The sequence below is a fragment of the Bufo bufo genome, chromosome 11 (assembly GCF_905171765.1).
Source record: "Bufo bufo chromosome 11, aBufBuf1.1, whole genome shotgun sequence".
Taxonomy (NCBI): Eukaryota; Metazoa; Chordata; class Amphibia; order Anura; family Bufonidae; genus Bufo; species Bufo bufo.
The window spans coordinates 95,001,482-95,014,603 of record NC_053399.1 but is presented as its reverse complement, the minus strand read 5'-3'; the positions used below and the strand labels follow the sequence as shown (position 1 = coordinate 95,014,603).

General features: G+C 47.7%; 1 protein-coding gene across 1 annotated transcript; it reads left to right on the top strand.

Annotated features, from left to right (window-relative positions):
- The first annotated feature begins 3,290 nt into the window (after positions 1-3,290).
- On the top strand, positions 3,291-4,982 carry LOC120981764 (sodium channel modifier 1-like). The gene is made up of 3 exons (XM_040411475.1): positions 3,291-3,442; positions 4,513-4,636; positions 4,731-4,982. The coding sequence occupies exons 1-3, from the start codon at positions 3,322-3,324 to the stop codon at positions 4,828-4,830; spliced, it is 345 nt and encodes a 114-aa protein (XP_040267409.1). The 5' UTR covers positions 3,291-3,321; the 3' UTR covers positions 4,831-4,982.
- Positions 4,983-13,122: the final 8,140 nt, after the last annotated feature.

Sequence of the window (13,122 nt, the reverse complement as noted above, 5' to 3'; positions counted from 1 at the left end):
GTGACGTTACCAGGGTCATGATTGTGATTTGTTATGAATCTGGATCTGAAGATTTCAGATTCCCTCATGTCCTAATCATTAAAAGGACAAATAGAATTTTAGCATCAGTAGTCACTGGGGGACCCCTCCCCCCTGGTAGGAGGCATATCAGGGGTTAAACTGTTCGCCGCTTAAGGAGCGTTATCGTCTCCGCTTACTCTTAGTAATCGCTAGAGGCCGGCGTCCTAGGGATTCGTAGAACCGGAAGTGACGTCTGCGTTCCACCAACCGGAAGTAAGGTTGCGGCGTGCGTTCGACGGGCCGGAAGGGCTTGAGGAGCGCAAATTTTTAAAAAACAGAATTCCCCTGTATGACACTGCCATATCGACCCTGGGAGGAGGCAATCACGTTAGGAGCTGGGGGCACACCGTAAGTGCACACGAATGTCCTTGGATATCGGAGCAGAGAGCATAACCTTTGTTTAAGGGTCTCTCTGTATACATTGGTACTTGCATTTAGTACATGTTGTTTGCTATATTTGTTGGATTGCAGGTAGCAGCCCCTACTATCAATATAGGAGCTAGCGGATCCCCAGCCCGCATCTGATGAGGTCTGTTGTACCACTATTGATTATGACTTTGCCTATTTAGATAAATATTGCAGGTCGCGAAAGGAGCTGGTAGTATTACCGCAGCAGCCCCTACTATCAATATAGGAGCTAGCGGATCCCCAGCCCGCATCTGACAGGGTCTGTTGTACCATCACTGATTATGACGTCTGTACTTTGTATTTAAGACGACAAATGTAATAGTGTATATACGGTGATCATATCATCCACCTGGGCACTGCAATAGGTGTCATTGTATACATGACTGTATAGACACTAATTACTGGAACCGAGACCCCCTGAGGAGCCCTTGAGTGGGCGAAACGCGTTGGGTATTGTATTGCATAACAATCATCTCTATTGTGGCAGTATCATATTTTTGTTAATTGTTTACCCTACATTATCACTGTTGGGGTGTTACAGGGAAAGGAGAGAAGGTACGCGGACAGGGAACCCCACCATCAGGGGTCACCCCTGGGCACAGGTTAGAAGAAGTGTATATTACGGAAAGAACTCCCATACTAACCAATGACCTTACAATTCACATTGTACACTGTGTAAGTCTGTATTGTTTGTATGTCTTCAGTGTGGTGGATGCTATTGTAGAAAGAGTAGCTGGGCGGAGGCCCGCACTCTGTATGATATCAAGCCACCCATCAGGGGCATTTATTTTAAAGATAAATAATAAGAAGTATATTTTAAAAGGGTCCGTGTATTGTCTTTCTCCCCGTCAGCTACTGGGCCGCTGGAGACGCCTTTCATCCGTGGTGATGGAGGAACAGGAGGTCTCTGCCCTGTAACGATGTTGAGGGCGGTGCAGGGATTCCTAGACTTCTATGTTTGTGGGTATGAGCCCCCTTACCATTGAAGGCGGCTCATATAGCCTGGAGACTAGGGCTATTTTAGGGAGGCTTTAGGAGGTGACCAGCTCCCTTTTCCCTGCCTATGGCCTAGTGTATGGTGACATTGTACGGTGGGGAGTTTCCCCCACTCCCCACCATGACAGGTATGTTTGTTTTATCACTGAGTAGATATCCTCCTTATTTCTCGTGGGGTCATTTTGTACTCTTGTGGGTTTGATTCTCCCTCCTGCCCCCCCCCCCAGATATGCAGAGATTCTATGGGAAGAAGGCAGCTCACAGGAACGAGGTCCAGAAGCGACAGCACGAGCTGTACGTCCGGGCAGAAGAGGCCGGGGAGAAGGTGAGTGCACCCGGGGGTGATATTCTGTGGTATCTGGTGAGTTAAAGGGGTATTCTCACCTCAAGTCCATGACGTCTCCTTTTCCTTCAGCCCCCAGCTCCGCTGCTGGAACAGACCAGGAAGATTACCCAGAATGCATTGCTGAAGGCTGCCCCATATAACAGCTGCTGCACCAGAGGGATGTTACATTTTAAGGGTGTTCTGGCGAGGTTTTCTTTCCTACCCCTATTGGCTCTTGTGGGTTGTCATTCCTGCGTCTAGCAGAGATCCGACAACCAGGGGCGTACATGGAAATCACTGGGCCCCATAGCAAGCATCTGAATTGGGACCCCTAACCCCGCCCACTACCCACCCCTGACCCGTCCCACCTCCTGTCCTGGCTCCTCCCATGCCACACCCCATTAAAGAATCCCTAATGCCCCCCAAACCCTTAATGCCCCCCAAAATGCTCAGGACAGTGTGCTTTCCTTCTAATCCTCTCCCCCCTGGGCATTTTGGGGTAATGGGGGCAAAAGGGGGGCTCATAGAGGATTCAGGGGGGGAGGGGATCATACAGGACAGAGTAGAGGAAAGCAGACTGTCCTCTATGAGCCCCCCAAACCCTTATGCCCCCCAAAATGCTCAGGACAGTGTGCTTTCCTTCTACTCCTTTCCCCCCTGGCATTTTGTGGGGCATTAGGGGTTGAGGGGCTCATAGGGGGGCGGGGGGCTCATAGAGGACAGTGTGCTTTCCTCCTACTCCTCCCCCCCCCTGGAGATTTTGGGGTAATGGGGGCATTAGGGGGGCTCATAGAGGATTCAGGGGGGCGGCTCATACAGGACAGAGTAGGAGGAAAGCAGACTGTCCTCTATGGGCCCCCCCCCCCTCCCTATGAGTTCTCTTACTGCCTGGGCCGGCAATGCTGCAGCCTGCATTAACCTATCTATCTATCTATCCCTGGGGACCCTTCCCAATATAACAAACCACCGGCACAAACCGTGTCCGGTCAGGAGCGGGCAAGCAGTCCTTCAGTCTGGGGCTGGGAAGGGATCGATGCAGGGTGCAGGCTGCCTACTTCACTCGAGTCGTGGCTTAGCTCAGGTCAGACAGACTCAGAGAATGAATGTGTAATGACACTGGCCAATCAGCAGCTGCCTCTTTGTGCTGCTGACTTGCGCTGATTGGCCAGTGTTTGTGAAAACTAGAACACACCTGCAGGCTGGCCGGGCGGGAGAATCAAGTTCAAGCAGTGAGGCAGCATGAGCAGGTTAATGCAAGGGGGGAGGGTGCCGGGCGCCGATCAAAGGCAAGTGCCGCGGGCCCGCGCTGTGCCTGCGCCGCCCACAGTGTGTGTTTGTACTAGTACTGCCTGGCTAAAATAAATGGAGGGGGCGGGGCCTTCCGTGCGCTCCTGGCCCCATAGCAACGGCGTGGTCTGCCTATATTGGCGGTACGCCACTGACGACAACTCAACTTAATCAAGCAGAGTTCCACTTTTTATCTCCCTGTTTATTCCAGGCCAGGAGATGTGAGGAGGACGATCAGTTCTAAGATGGAGGAGCCGCCCCAATCCTCGCCATCTCCACAGAGCAGCAGTTCAGTATATACTCAGCCGGACCTGCACAAGACCCCAGCCGAGACCTCCAGTCCTGATCCAAGGAGCAGCTCCACAGGTGAACATGCTGCTATAACCTGGGTATAAGTTATACATCTTCTTGTATATAGTGATATGGAGCATGCTGGTATAACCTGGGTATCTCCTGTATATTATTATATATGTACAGCTGGTATAAGTTATACATCTTCTTGTATATAGTGATATGGAGCATACTGGTATAACCTGGGTATAAGTTATACATCTTCTTGTATATAGTGATATGGAGCATGCTGGTATAACCTGGGTATAAGTTATACATCTTCTTGTATACAGTGATATGGAGCATGCTGGTATAACCTGGGTATCTCCTGTATATTATTATATATGTACAGCTGGTATAAGTTATACATCTTCTTGTATATAGTGATATGGAGCATGCTGGTATAACCTGGGTATAAGTTATACATCTTCTTGTATATAGTGATATGGAGCATGCTGGTATAACCTGGGTATCTCCTGTATATTATTATATATGTACAGCTGGTATAAGTTATACATCTTCTTGTATATAGTGATATGGACCATGCTGGTATAACCTGGGTATCTCCTGTATATAATTATATATGTACAGCTGGTATAAGTTATACATCTTCTTGTATATAGTGATATGGAGCACGCTGGTATAACCAAGGCATCTCCTGTATATAATTATATATGTACAGCTGGTATAACCTGGGTATCTCCTGTATATAATTATATATGTACAGCTGGTATAAGTTATACAGCTTCTTGTATATAGTGATATGGACCATGCTGGTATAACCTGGGTATCTCCTGTATATAGTTATATATGTACAGCTGGTATAAGTTATACAGCTTCTTGTATATAGTGATATGGAGCATGCTGGTATAACCTGGGTATCTCCTGTATATAGTTATATATATGTACAGCTGGTATAAGCTATGCCTCTTGTACATGTATAGTAATATGAACCATGCTGGTATAACCTGGGTATTTCCTGTATATAGTAATATGGAGCATGCTGGTATAACCTGGGTATCTCCTGTGTATAGTGATATGGAACATGCTGGTATAACCTGGGTATAGATGTATGTGTACATGAAGTAGTTCTCCCCATTTCTCAGGTATGTGCAGACAGTCTCAATCCCAGAAAACCAGTAAAACTAAGAACAAGATTCAGAAAGGTGAAGCTTCGAATGACGACCCTGAGAGAAGGCGAGTAATGGAGCACTATCTGTCTCTGAGGAGGTAAGCGTCTCTCTGCCTGGTGCTATCTACCGGTGATGACTATGGCTCTCTGTGGTGGCACCTTGTGGTAGTTGCTCTCTCCTTCTCTCCACAGCTCTGGGTGGATTCCAGATGGCACAGGGAAATGGGTGAAAGATGAAAATGTGGAGTTTGATTCTGATGAGGAGGATCCTCCAGCAATGCCACCACCATGACACAAGGTCAGGGACAGAGATGCAGAGCGCCCGGCTGGACCTCCGTCACTGGGAACCTCCTTATCTAGTGCTGTACAACTCTTAACTTGCAGTTCATCTCATGGCCTGCTAGAGGGTGCTGTATCTATAAGAATACTTTTCTGTAAGGTAACATATATATGAGCGTTTGTATTTATTGTACTGAAAATAACTTGGAAAATAAAACTATTTTTGTATATTCTTTATTGTCATTTGTTGAGTATTCAGATGTACTGAACTAACAGGAAGTGATATACGTCACATTGTTATCATGAGATAAAGGCCATCCAAGACCGATGGAAAAAATATTGATTGATTCTTTATTTTATGTGTTAAGAATGAAGATGAAGACCACCATGATGTGTGAATTGCTAAATGTATCAGTTTGAAGAATTATTACTAACTGAGTAGATGTTGAGTTGAGACAGTGTTATTATTTAGTTGAGCTTATTATACAGACAGCACAATGTCTGTAGGGTTTAGAAAAATGTATTCTGCTTTGGCAGAGGACCTCTATGGTTCCTTTGGGCAATCTTATTTACAGGCAGTGTTGGACCGACAAGAGTCCTAATGTTTAATCCATCTGATGCGGGGTGGTGGGGCGTAAAACGTTCTCTACCCTATCACCGGCTGTCGTTGAGTTATTTTGGACTCAGTTAAAACCCTTGGATTTAGCTATATGAAGTGAGTTATTTCTTCAAGAATATGTGGAACTGTTTAATTCTTCCCTGAGCGCAGGCTGTATCTGCTCATCTGTATTAGAGATCCAACTAGATAGAGAAATGCCACAGATCCTCCTCTATTACATGCAGATTCTGTACAGGACGTCACCACACGTTTCTCTGTGATAATGTCTCTAATGCACCAGGTCCAGTCCGGCCTGCAGGATAGTCAGACATTACTAGAGGCGTCACATATCAAGGAGCAGTCAGCAGTTTATCTCATAGACATAACAATGGTGCGGAGCATAAAATATAATAAACTCCATGTATAACTTGTGCCCCACATGTCTCAGTCCTGTACACTCTCTTATACTCACTGTAATCTCTCTATCCTGCAGGCCGGACTGGACAGAGCCTCCATCAAGTCACTGAAGTGAGGACCAGACAGCAATAATGTCCTCTGTTCATACAATGCCTCCCTTTCCCCCATAGTGCCCACAAAAAATGCAAAATGCCTCACTCCAGCAGTCTGTGATGCAGGCTTCTTGTGGCATGTTGCCTTGGGTGCCTGCTTCCCGTCTTAGGTGGTCGTGATGACATAATCGTCGGGTCTCGAGCAGTGTGATGACATCATCACATTGCCTAAGACTCTGAGCAGGAGGGTCAGGGCTCATGCCCACGAATGTATTCCGGCTGTTGCCGTATAGCAGCCCGCATACAGCGGGTCCGCAATTCACGGGCATTGGCCGTGTGCATCCCACTTCACAGACCCATTCACTTGAGAGGGTCCGCAGTCCGGGAGATGCGGAACGGAGGCATGGATCGGAAGCACTATGGAGTGCTTCCGTGGGTTTACTGTACATGCCTCCGCATGCACTACTTTTTTGCGGTGTCGACTGTCGGAAGTGGATCGCGGAACCCATTCAAGTAAATGGGTCTGCAATCTGCATGCGGCTGCCGCACGGTCGGTGTCCGTGCGTTGCGGACCGCAATTTGCGGTCCGCAGCACGGGCCGCATACATTCGTGGCCATAAGCCCTCACAGTGATGTCATCACAACCATCCTTCACTGTTTCACTAACTCATACGAGACTGAACGGCAAGGGCGGAATCATCACCTCCTGTGCTCCCCCACCGTCCGCTCCGGTGCCCCTTTAAATTTGATGCCCTTACACTATGCCACTGCAGAGATGTACCACAGATTCCAGGTCAATAGCAAACTCGTGGAGGCATCGAGGAAATAAGTGAATATCACAAGTGGGGGCCAAGTGTGTTGAGTAACCATCTTTTATCTTCTAGACTTCTAGTGTCATTTGACTCAAGTAGACTATGGATTCTATTCTATGTTGTAGTATCGTACCCCACTGTCCCCAGTATTACGTCCTCCTTTTAGGTACAATGGTAGGCACAGGAGCCGCCGATCTCCATGTGTTTCATTGTGGTGCTGCCATGGTTTCTTCTGCACCTGTGGCTGGGTTTACATGTTTTATTTTTCTCACAGTTTTCTTCTGTCAAAGTTGGTTTTAAGGCATTTAGAGCAGAGTTTCTAAGGCTGTGGTATGTGTACCCGCGGTGTACGCTCTGCAGTGTTGTCCCAGCAATACAGGTGAATACTGCATGGGACAAAGGACCGATGTCTCCCTGCCCCACCGATCATTCTGATGTGCTATAGTCCACTAGATCTGGTCTATCAGAGGACGGCTCAGGCGGCGTTATGACATCATCATGACTGCCTGATCGGGGAGCAGGACAGAAGAGGTTGGTGCCCTCATCGCACACAGAATAATAGAAGGTGAGGTTTGCATTTCATTAATCTATTTCATTTTCCTTTGGCACCTTAGGGCAGCATACTATTGGGACACTATTATACATGAGTACTACTAGAGGGCCATTGCCGCCATAGTATGAGTACTACTATTGGGAACTTTATTACTACTGGGGGCACTATAGTGGGCATTATTACTTCTGGGGGCACTGTGGTGGACGTTACAACTACTGGGGTACACTATAGGGTGAATTATTACTACTGGGTGGAACATTGCTTCCATGGACTATGGAAGCAGGTGCTATTACTAGGAGTTATTACTACTACTGGGACTTTTTGGAGCACTAATACTGTGGCGGCACCCTAAAACAGCTTAGCACAATTATATTTTAGGAACACCATGTTTATGGCATTATTACTGTCTGGCGCACTGTTTGCTAGGCGCTGTTATTTTTGAGGGCATTGTATGGTAATCATAATTCTTCCTACTTCACCCTTTTCCAGGTGCTCTGCTTTGGAACGGAAGATGATGCCCTTAGACTCCTTCTCAAACTGTCTTCTGGCCTTTCTTGGTATTCTCCAGCTCAACCCTGATGTCCCAGCCACACTGGTGGAGGTCCTGCAAGGAATGCAGCTGTCTCTTTAGATACTCAAAATCCGTCTTCTGCTCACAAGTTTGTTGATAACCTTTCGCCTGAACGAAACTATGAAACTTGACTTTAACATACTCCCACCATTCAGCAGTTTTGTTACAAAGGCACTTATCGTTCCTCCACCTAATGTAGGGATTCCTCTGTTCCTCCATTACCTCCTCTCTTTGCAACAGGGCACAATTCAGCTTCCACTGCCGGGAGGGAAGAGTTGCCCATTACCGCCTGCAGCCTAATGTCCCTGTGGTCAGAGATGAAGCAGGGGACCATGGAATACTCATGATGTTTTACCACCCGAAATGTGAACACAAAGTCGATGCGAGATCACTGTGAGCCATCAGGGTGGCTCCAACTGTAGTAAACAGAGACAGACAGAGCCAGCCCCCATGAAGCCCACAGCGTCCCGCAAGGATGTCTGCGTCTCCATCTCCATTTGCAGTTTTGAGGAAGCACCCAGGTTGGTTCTTGCTGAGGTGCGCCCATCTTCTTGATGGGGCAGTTAACGTCTCTGCCCACCACCGCTGCCCTTATAGTGACAAGCTGGGTATGCAAGAGCTGGAAATGCTCCAAGTGCTTTTTAACGCCCAGGGGGCATACACTTTGACGTTAAAACACAGTAACATACACAGTAGCCTGCCACAGATGGGCTCATGGACGGAATCAAGTGTGAAAGGATAAGGATAGTGACTTCTGCTGCGCCCACCAGACCAGTAGGAAGGACCACAGCCTGACCAGATTGATTACAGGAACTGAAAGGTACAACGTACATTCTTGCAGCATGTAAATATCCCAACCCTGTGAAGGCAAAAAAAGGTTATCACAATCTGTAGTCTAGACCTATCCCTGATACTTCTCACATTGATGCTAAAGATGTTTAGGTTAGATGTACTGTAAGAGAAAAGGGGTGGATAGCGCAAACCATATGCAGCGTACTCAAGTTAGGGTTAATAGTGTTCCTGGGTGTTGTAGTGCAATTGTGACCACTAACCTGAGACAGCTGACCCTCTGCAAGGACAGGTAAGGATAAGTAATGTTCGTGACGCCAGTGCCAATTAAACGGTGGCACGCCGTTTGCTGATAGCAGGAATAACTGAGGAACCACGTGATGTTAAAACAGAACTCAAACTTTAGTAGTCATCATACATGGACATAGATGGAAGCGCAGTTCCTTTGAAGACAGTTGATTTCAATACATTTGATGCAGGCAATATACACTGCTCAAAAAAAATAAAGGGAACACAAAAATAACACATCCTAGATCTGAATTAATTAAATATTCTTCTGAAATACTTTGTTATTTACATAGTTGAATGTGCTGACAACAAAATCACAAAATAATAATAATATGGAAATCAAATTTTTTAACCCATGGAGGTCTGGATTTGGAGTCACCCTCAAAATTAAAGTGGAAAAACACACTACAGGCTGATCCAACTTTGATGTAATGTCCTTAAAACAAGTCAAAATGAGGCTCAGTGTGGCCTCCACGTGCCTGTATGACCTCCCTACAACGCCTGTGCATGCTCCTGATGAGGTGGCGGACGGTCTCCTGAGGGATCTCCTCCCAGACCTGGACTAAAGCATCTGCCAACTCCTGGACAGTCTGTGGTGCAACGTGACGTTGGTGGATAGAGCGAGACGTGATGTCCCAGATGTGCTCAATTGGATTCAGGTCTGGGGAACGGGCGGGCCAGTCCCATAGCATCAATGCCTTCATCTTGCAGGAACTGCTGACACACTCCAGCCACATGAGGTCTAGCATTGTCTTGCATTAGGAGGAACCCGGGGCCAACCGCACCAGCATATGGTCTCACAAGGGGTCTGAGGATCTCATTTCGGTACCTAATGGCAGTCAGGCTACCTCTGGCGAGCACATGGAGGGCTGTGCGGCCCTCCAAAGAAATGCCACCCCACACCATTACTGACCCAATGCCAAACCGGTCATGCTGGAGGATGTTACAGGCAGCAGAACGTTTTCCACGGCGTCTCCAGACTCTGTCACGTCTGTCACGTGCTCAGTGTGAACCTGCTTTCATCTGTGAAGAGCACAGGGCGCCAGTGGCGAATTTGCCAATATTGGTGTTTTCTGGCAAATGCCAAACGTCCTGCACGGTGTTGGGCTGTAAGCACAACCCCCACCTGTGGACGTCGGGCCCTCATATCACCCTCATGGAGTCTGTTTCTGACCGTTAGAGCAGACACATGCACATTTGTGGCCTGCTGGAGGTCATTTTGCAGGGCTCTGGCAGTGCTCCTCCTGTTCCTCCTTGCACAAAGGCGGAGGTAGCGGTCCTGCTGCTGGGTTGTTGCCCTCCTACGGCCTCCTCCTCGTCTCCTGATGTACTGGCCTGTCTCCTGGGAGCGCCTCCATGCTCTGGACACTACGCTGACAGACACAGCAAACCTTCTTGCCACAGCTCGCATTGATGTGCCATCCTGGATAAGCTGCACTACCTGAGCCACTTGTGTGGGTTGTAGACTCCGTCTCATGCTACCACTAGAGTGAAAGCATCGGCAGCATTCGAAAGTGACCAAAACATCAGCCAGGAAGCATAGGAACTGAGAAGTGGTCAGGTCACCACCTGCAGAACCACTCCTTTATTGGGGGTGTCTTGCTAATTGCCTATAATTTCCACCTGTTGTCTATCCCATTTGCACAACAGCATGTGAAATTGATTGTCACTCAGTGTTGCTTCCTAAGTGGACAGTTTGATTTCACAGAAGTGTGATTGACTTGGAGTTACATTGTGTTGTTTAAGTGTTCCCTTTATTTTTTTGAGCAGTGTATATAGCAAGGTGACTTCAGAGTGTGAAACACAGGACTTGCAGTACAGGCAGCTTGCACTCTATTCCTGACTGATCCTGGAACATAGAAACTCTTCTCCAAGGCCCAATGTCCTAGCTCTGGCGTATATCCTTGGTTTTTATAATTATCAAGTACCTCCTCTGTTGTCTTTAGTACCTCTTGCTTTTCTGGACTTGCCTCTGTCTCTCTCAGTTTCCTCATGCTGGTTAACGGTGGTGTTCCGGATTCTGCATATATATATACTCAGGAGGGGAACCTTCTCCTTGAATCTGGAACCCGGTTACAGGGGCTGTAATACCCTCTCCTGGTCTGCAGGCTTCAGGCCTGGACTTGACTCTGACATTGTCTAATCTCCAACTCCAACACAACTTCAACTCAACTTCAACTCCAACTCCAACTAACCCCTTTTCCTTTCCCTGACTGGGCCTTATATAGTCTAGGGCTCCCTAGCTCCCTCTAATGACTAAGAGCTGGAATGACACCCCTAACAGGCCTGTACATGCAAGTTTCACAGTAACAGGGAAGTACATAGCATTACATTACATTTTATGAAGACGACTTATACCAACCTCCCCATAATTAAGGGGAAACGACAGCACACAAGTGACCCTTCTGTAGTGACGGGCATTACGGCCCCCGTACACTACACATACACCTTAGTTACCAGTCCTTTTGGCCGTGGTCCTTGTCCTTTGGGACTGCTGTATCTGGGAGTTCTAGCAGGACCTCGTCTTTCAGTTGATCGAGCAAGAAAAGCACTCAATAGTCAGAGAGTGCGAAAGACTTTAGTTCAGACACTAGATCCTTCATGAGCTACTCCATCACCTTTTCAAGCAGCGGATCCAGGGTGACCTCCACTACCTTCTTTTTAAAGGACTCAGCGCTCAGGCTGTCCCTCACTTTCTTCTTCCTCTGCAAAGTACCTGCAGAGACAAATGGAGGAAACTCCTACAAGGAGAGGATCGTAGCAGTGGTTGGAGGGATGGGGAGGTTGGCACTGCTGCGGGGGAAAGGAGGGGCTGGGTGGAGATGGGGCAACTGAGGCAGAGCGAGGGAGTATGAAGGGTGGTGACAAGGGGGCTCAGGACTTGGGGAGGGAGACTGTGGGCATGGGCTGGGGGAAGGGCCAATGTCCTCTTCCCTGTCTTCTTGTTGGCCACTGGGCTGGTGTTGGTGCAGGCTTTGCACTGGCTGTTTCCTTGGCTGCAACCAAAACATATGTCTTGGCCTTTTGGGGACAGTCCTTGTAGATGTGGTTACAAGCAGTCTTCTTGGGGCAGTTCTTGCCTTGTGCTGCACTGTGCTACTTGGTTCTGCTGGGGCAGTATTTGAGTGCTGCACTACTGTAATGCAGGCCCACCCATATTCTGTTGGCTTTGCCTACTTGTGCTAGGCCACTTTCTGTCAATTTGAACATGAGGGCACTTAAATTTATTTATTTATTTTTTCCTGGGCCACTTTAAGTTCCCAATCCGCCTATGGCAGAAATGCTTCAGGAAAGTAACATTGTCTTTTCCTGGGATGTGTGGATTCCGCAAGGAAACAGTCTCCTTTCCTCTGAACTGGGCCATTGCTTCCAAAAAGGCTGAAAGGGTAGTCTGGCTTCACATCTTTATCCATGTCCCAGTAGCACTTGCACACAGCTACGGAAACAAATGTAATGTAAAACATCTCAGCAATTAATGACTGGATGCTTACCGTTTCCGCTTTGGTGAAGCCCTGGTAAAGGACCATTGTCTTGAAAAACAGCTCCTGGAGCATGTCTGGCACTCTCCCGCCAACCTGCTTCAGGACAACCATCTGCCTCATCCATGACTCCAGTGCTGGGCTTCTTGCTGGCCTCTTGCCAAGACATCTCAGGGGCAGCCAGGCCGGGAGCTGGTGCGGTGCAGGCTGAACACTCTGGACAGGTCACCTCTTTAGTCTTTTGTGGCTCCGCCGTTGGTCTCCTGCTTAGTTGCAAGAGATCCCGAGGTGTTCCTTTCAGACTGGTGAAGCTGTGCCAATTCTTCCACTGAGCTCTTCAAGATGGATTAAGCTATGAAGATCCGAATTGATGATCTTCAGCAAAGTTATTTTTAGGTGGTCTCTGGGATTTAAGTTTGAGTTCTTATAAGAACTTTTTTAGAGAACCACCACAGTGATCATGGTATGTCCCCTGCAGACAGATGTTTAGGAGCGGTTTCCCCTCATCAGTGCAATCACACTGTGACGCATTTTATTAGGACCAATGCCTTAGGAGGGGCAAATGCCTCCCCTACACTATGGATTGCATTATATGGGGCACCCTGTGGCTAGCGTTATCTGTCGGCACACTTTGACAGTACTCCATCATCTTGAGGAATAAGTGGTTCTTCAACCAGCTCCTTCTGCTTTTTATAATTTTATATGG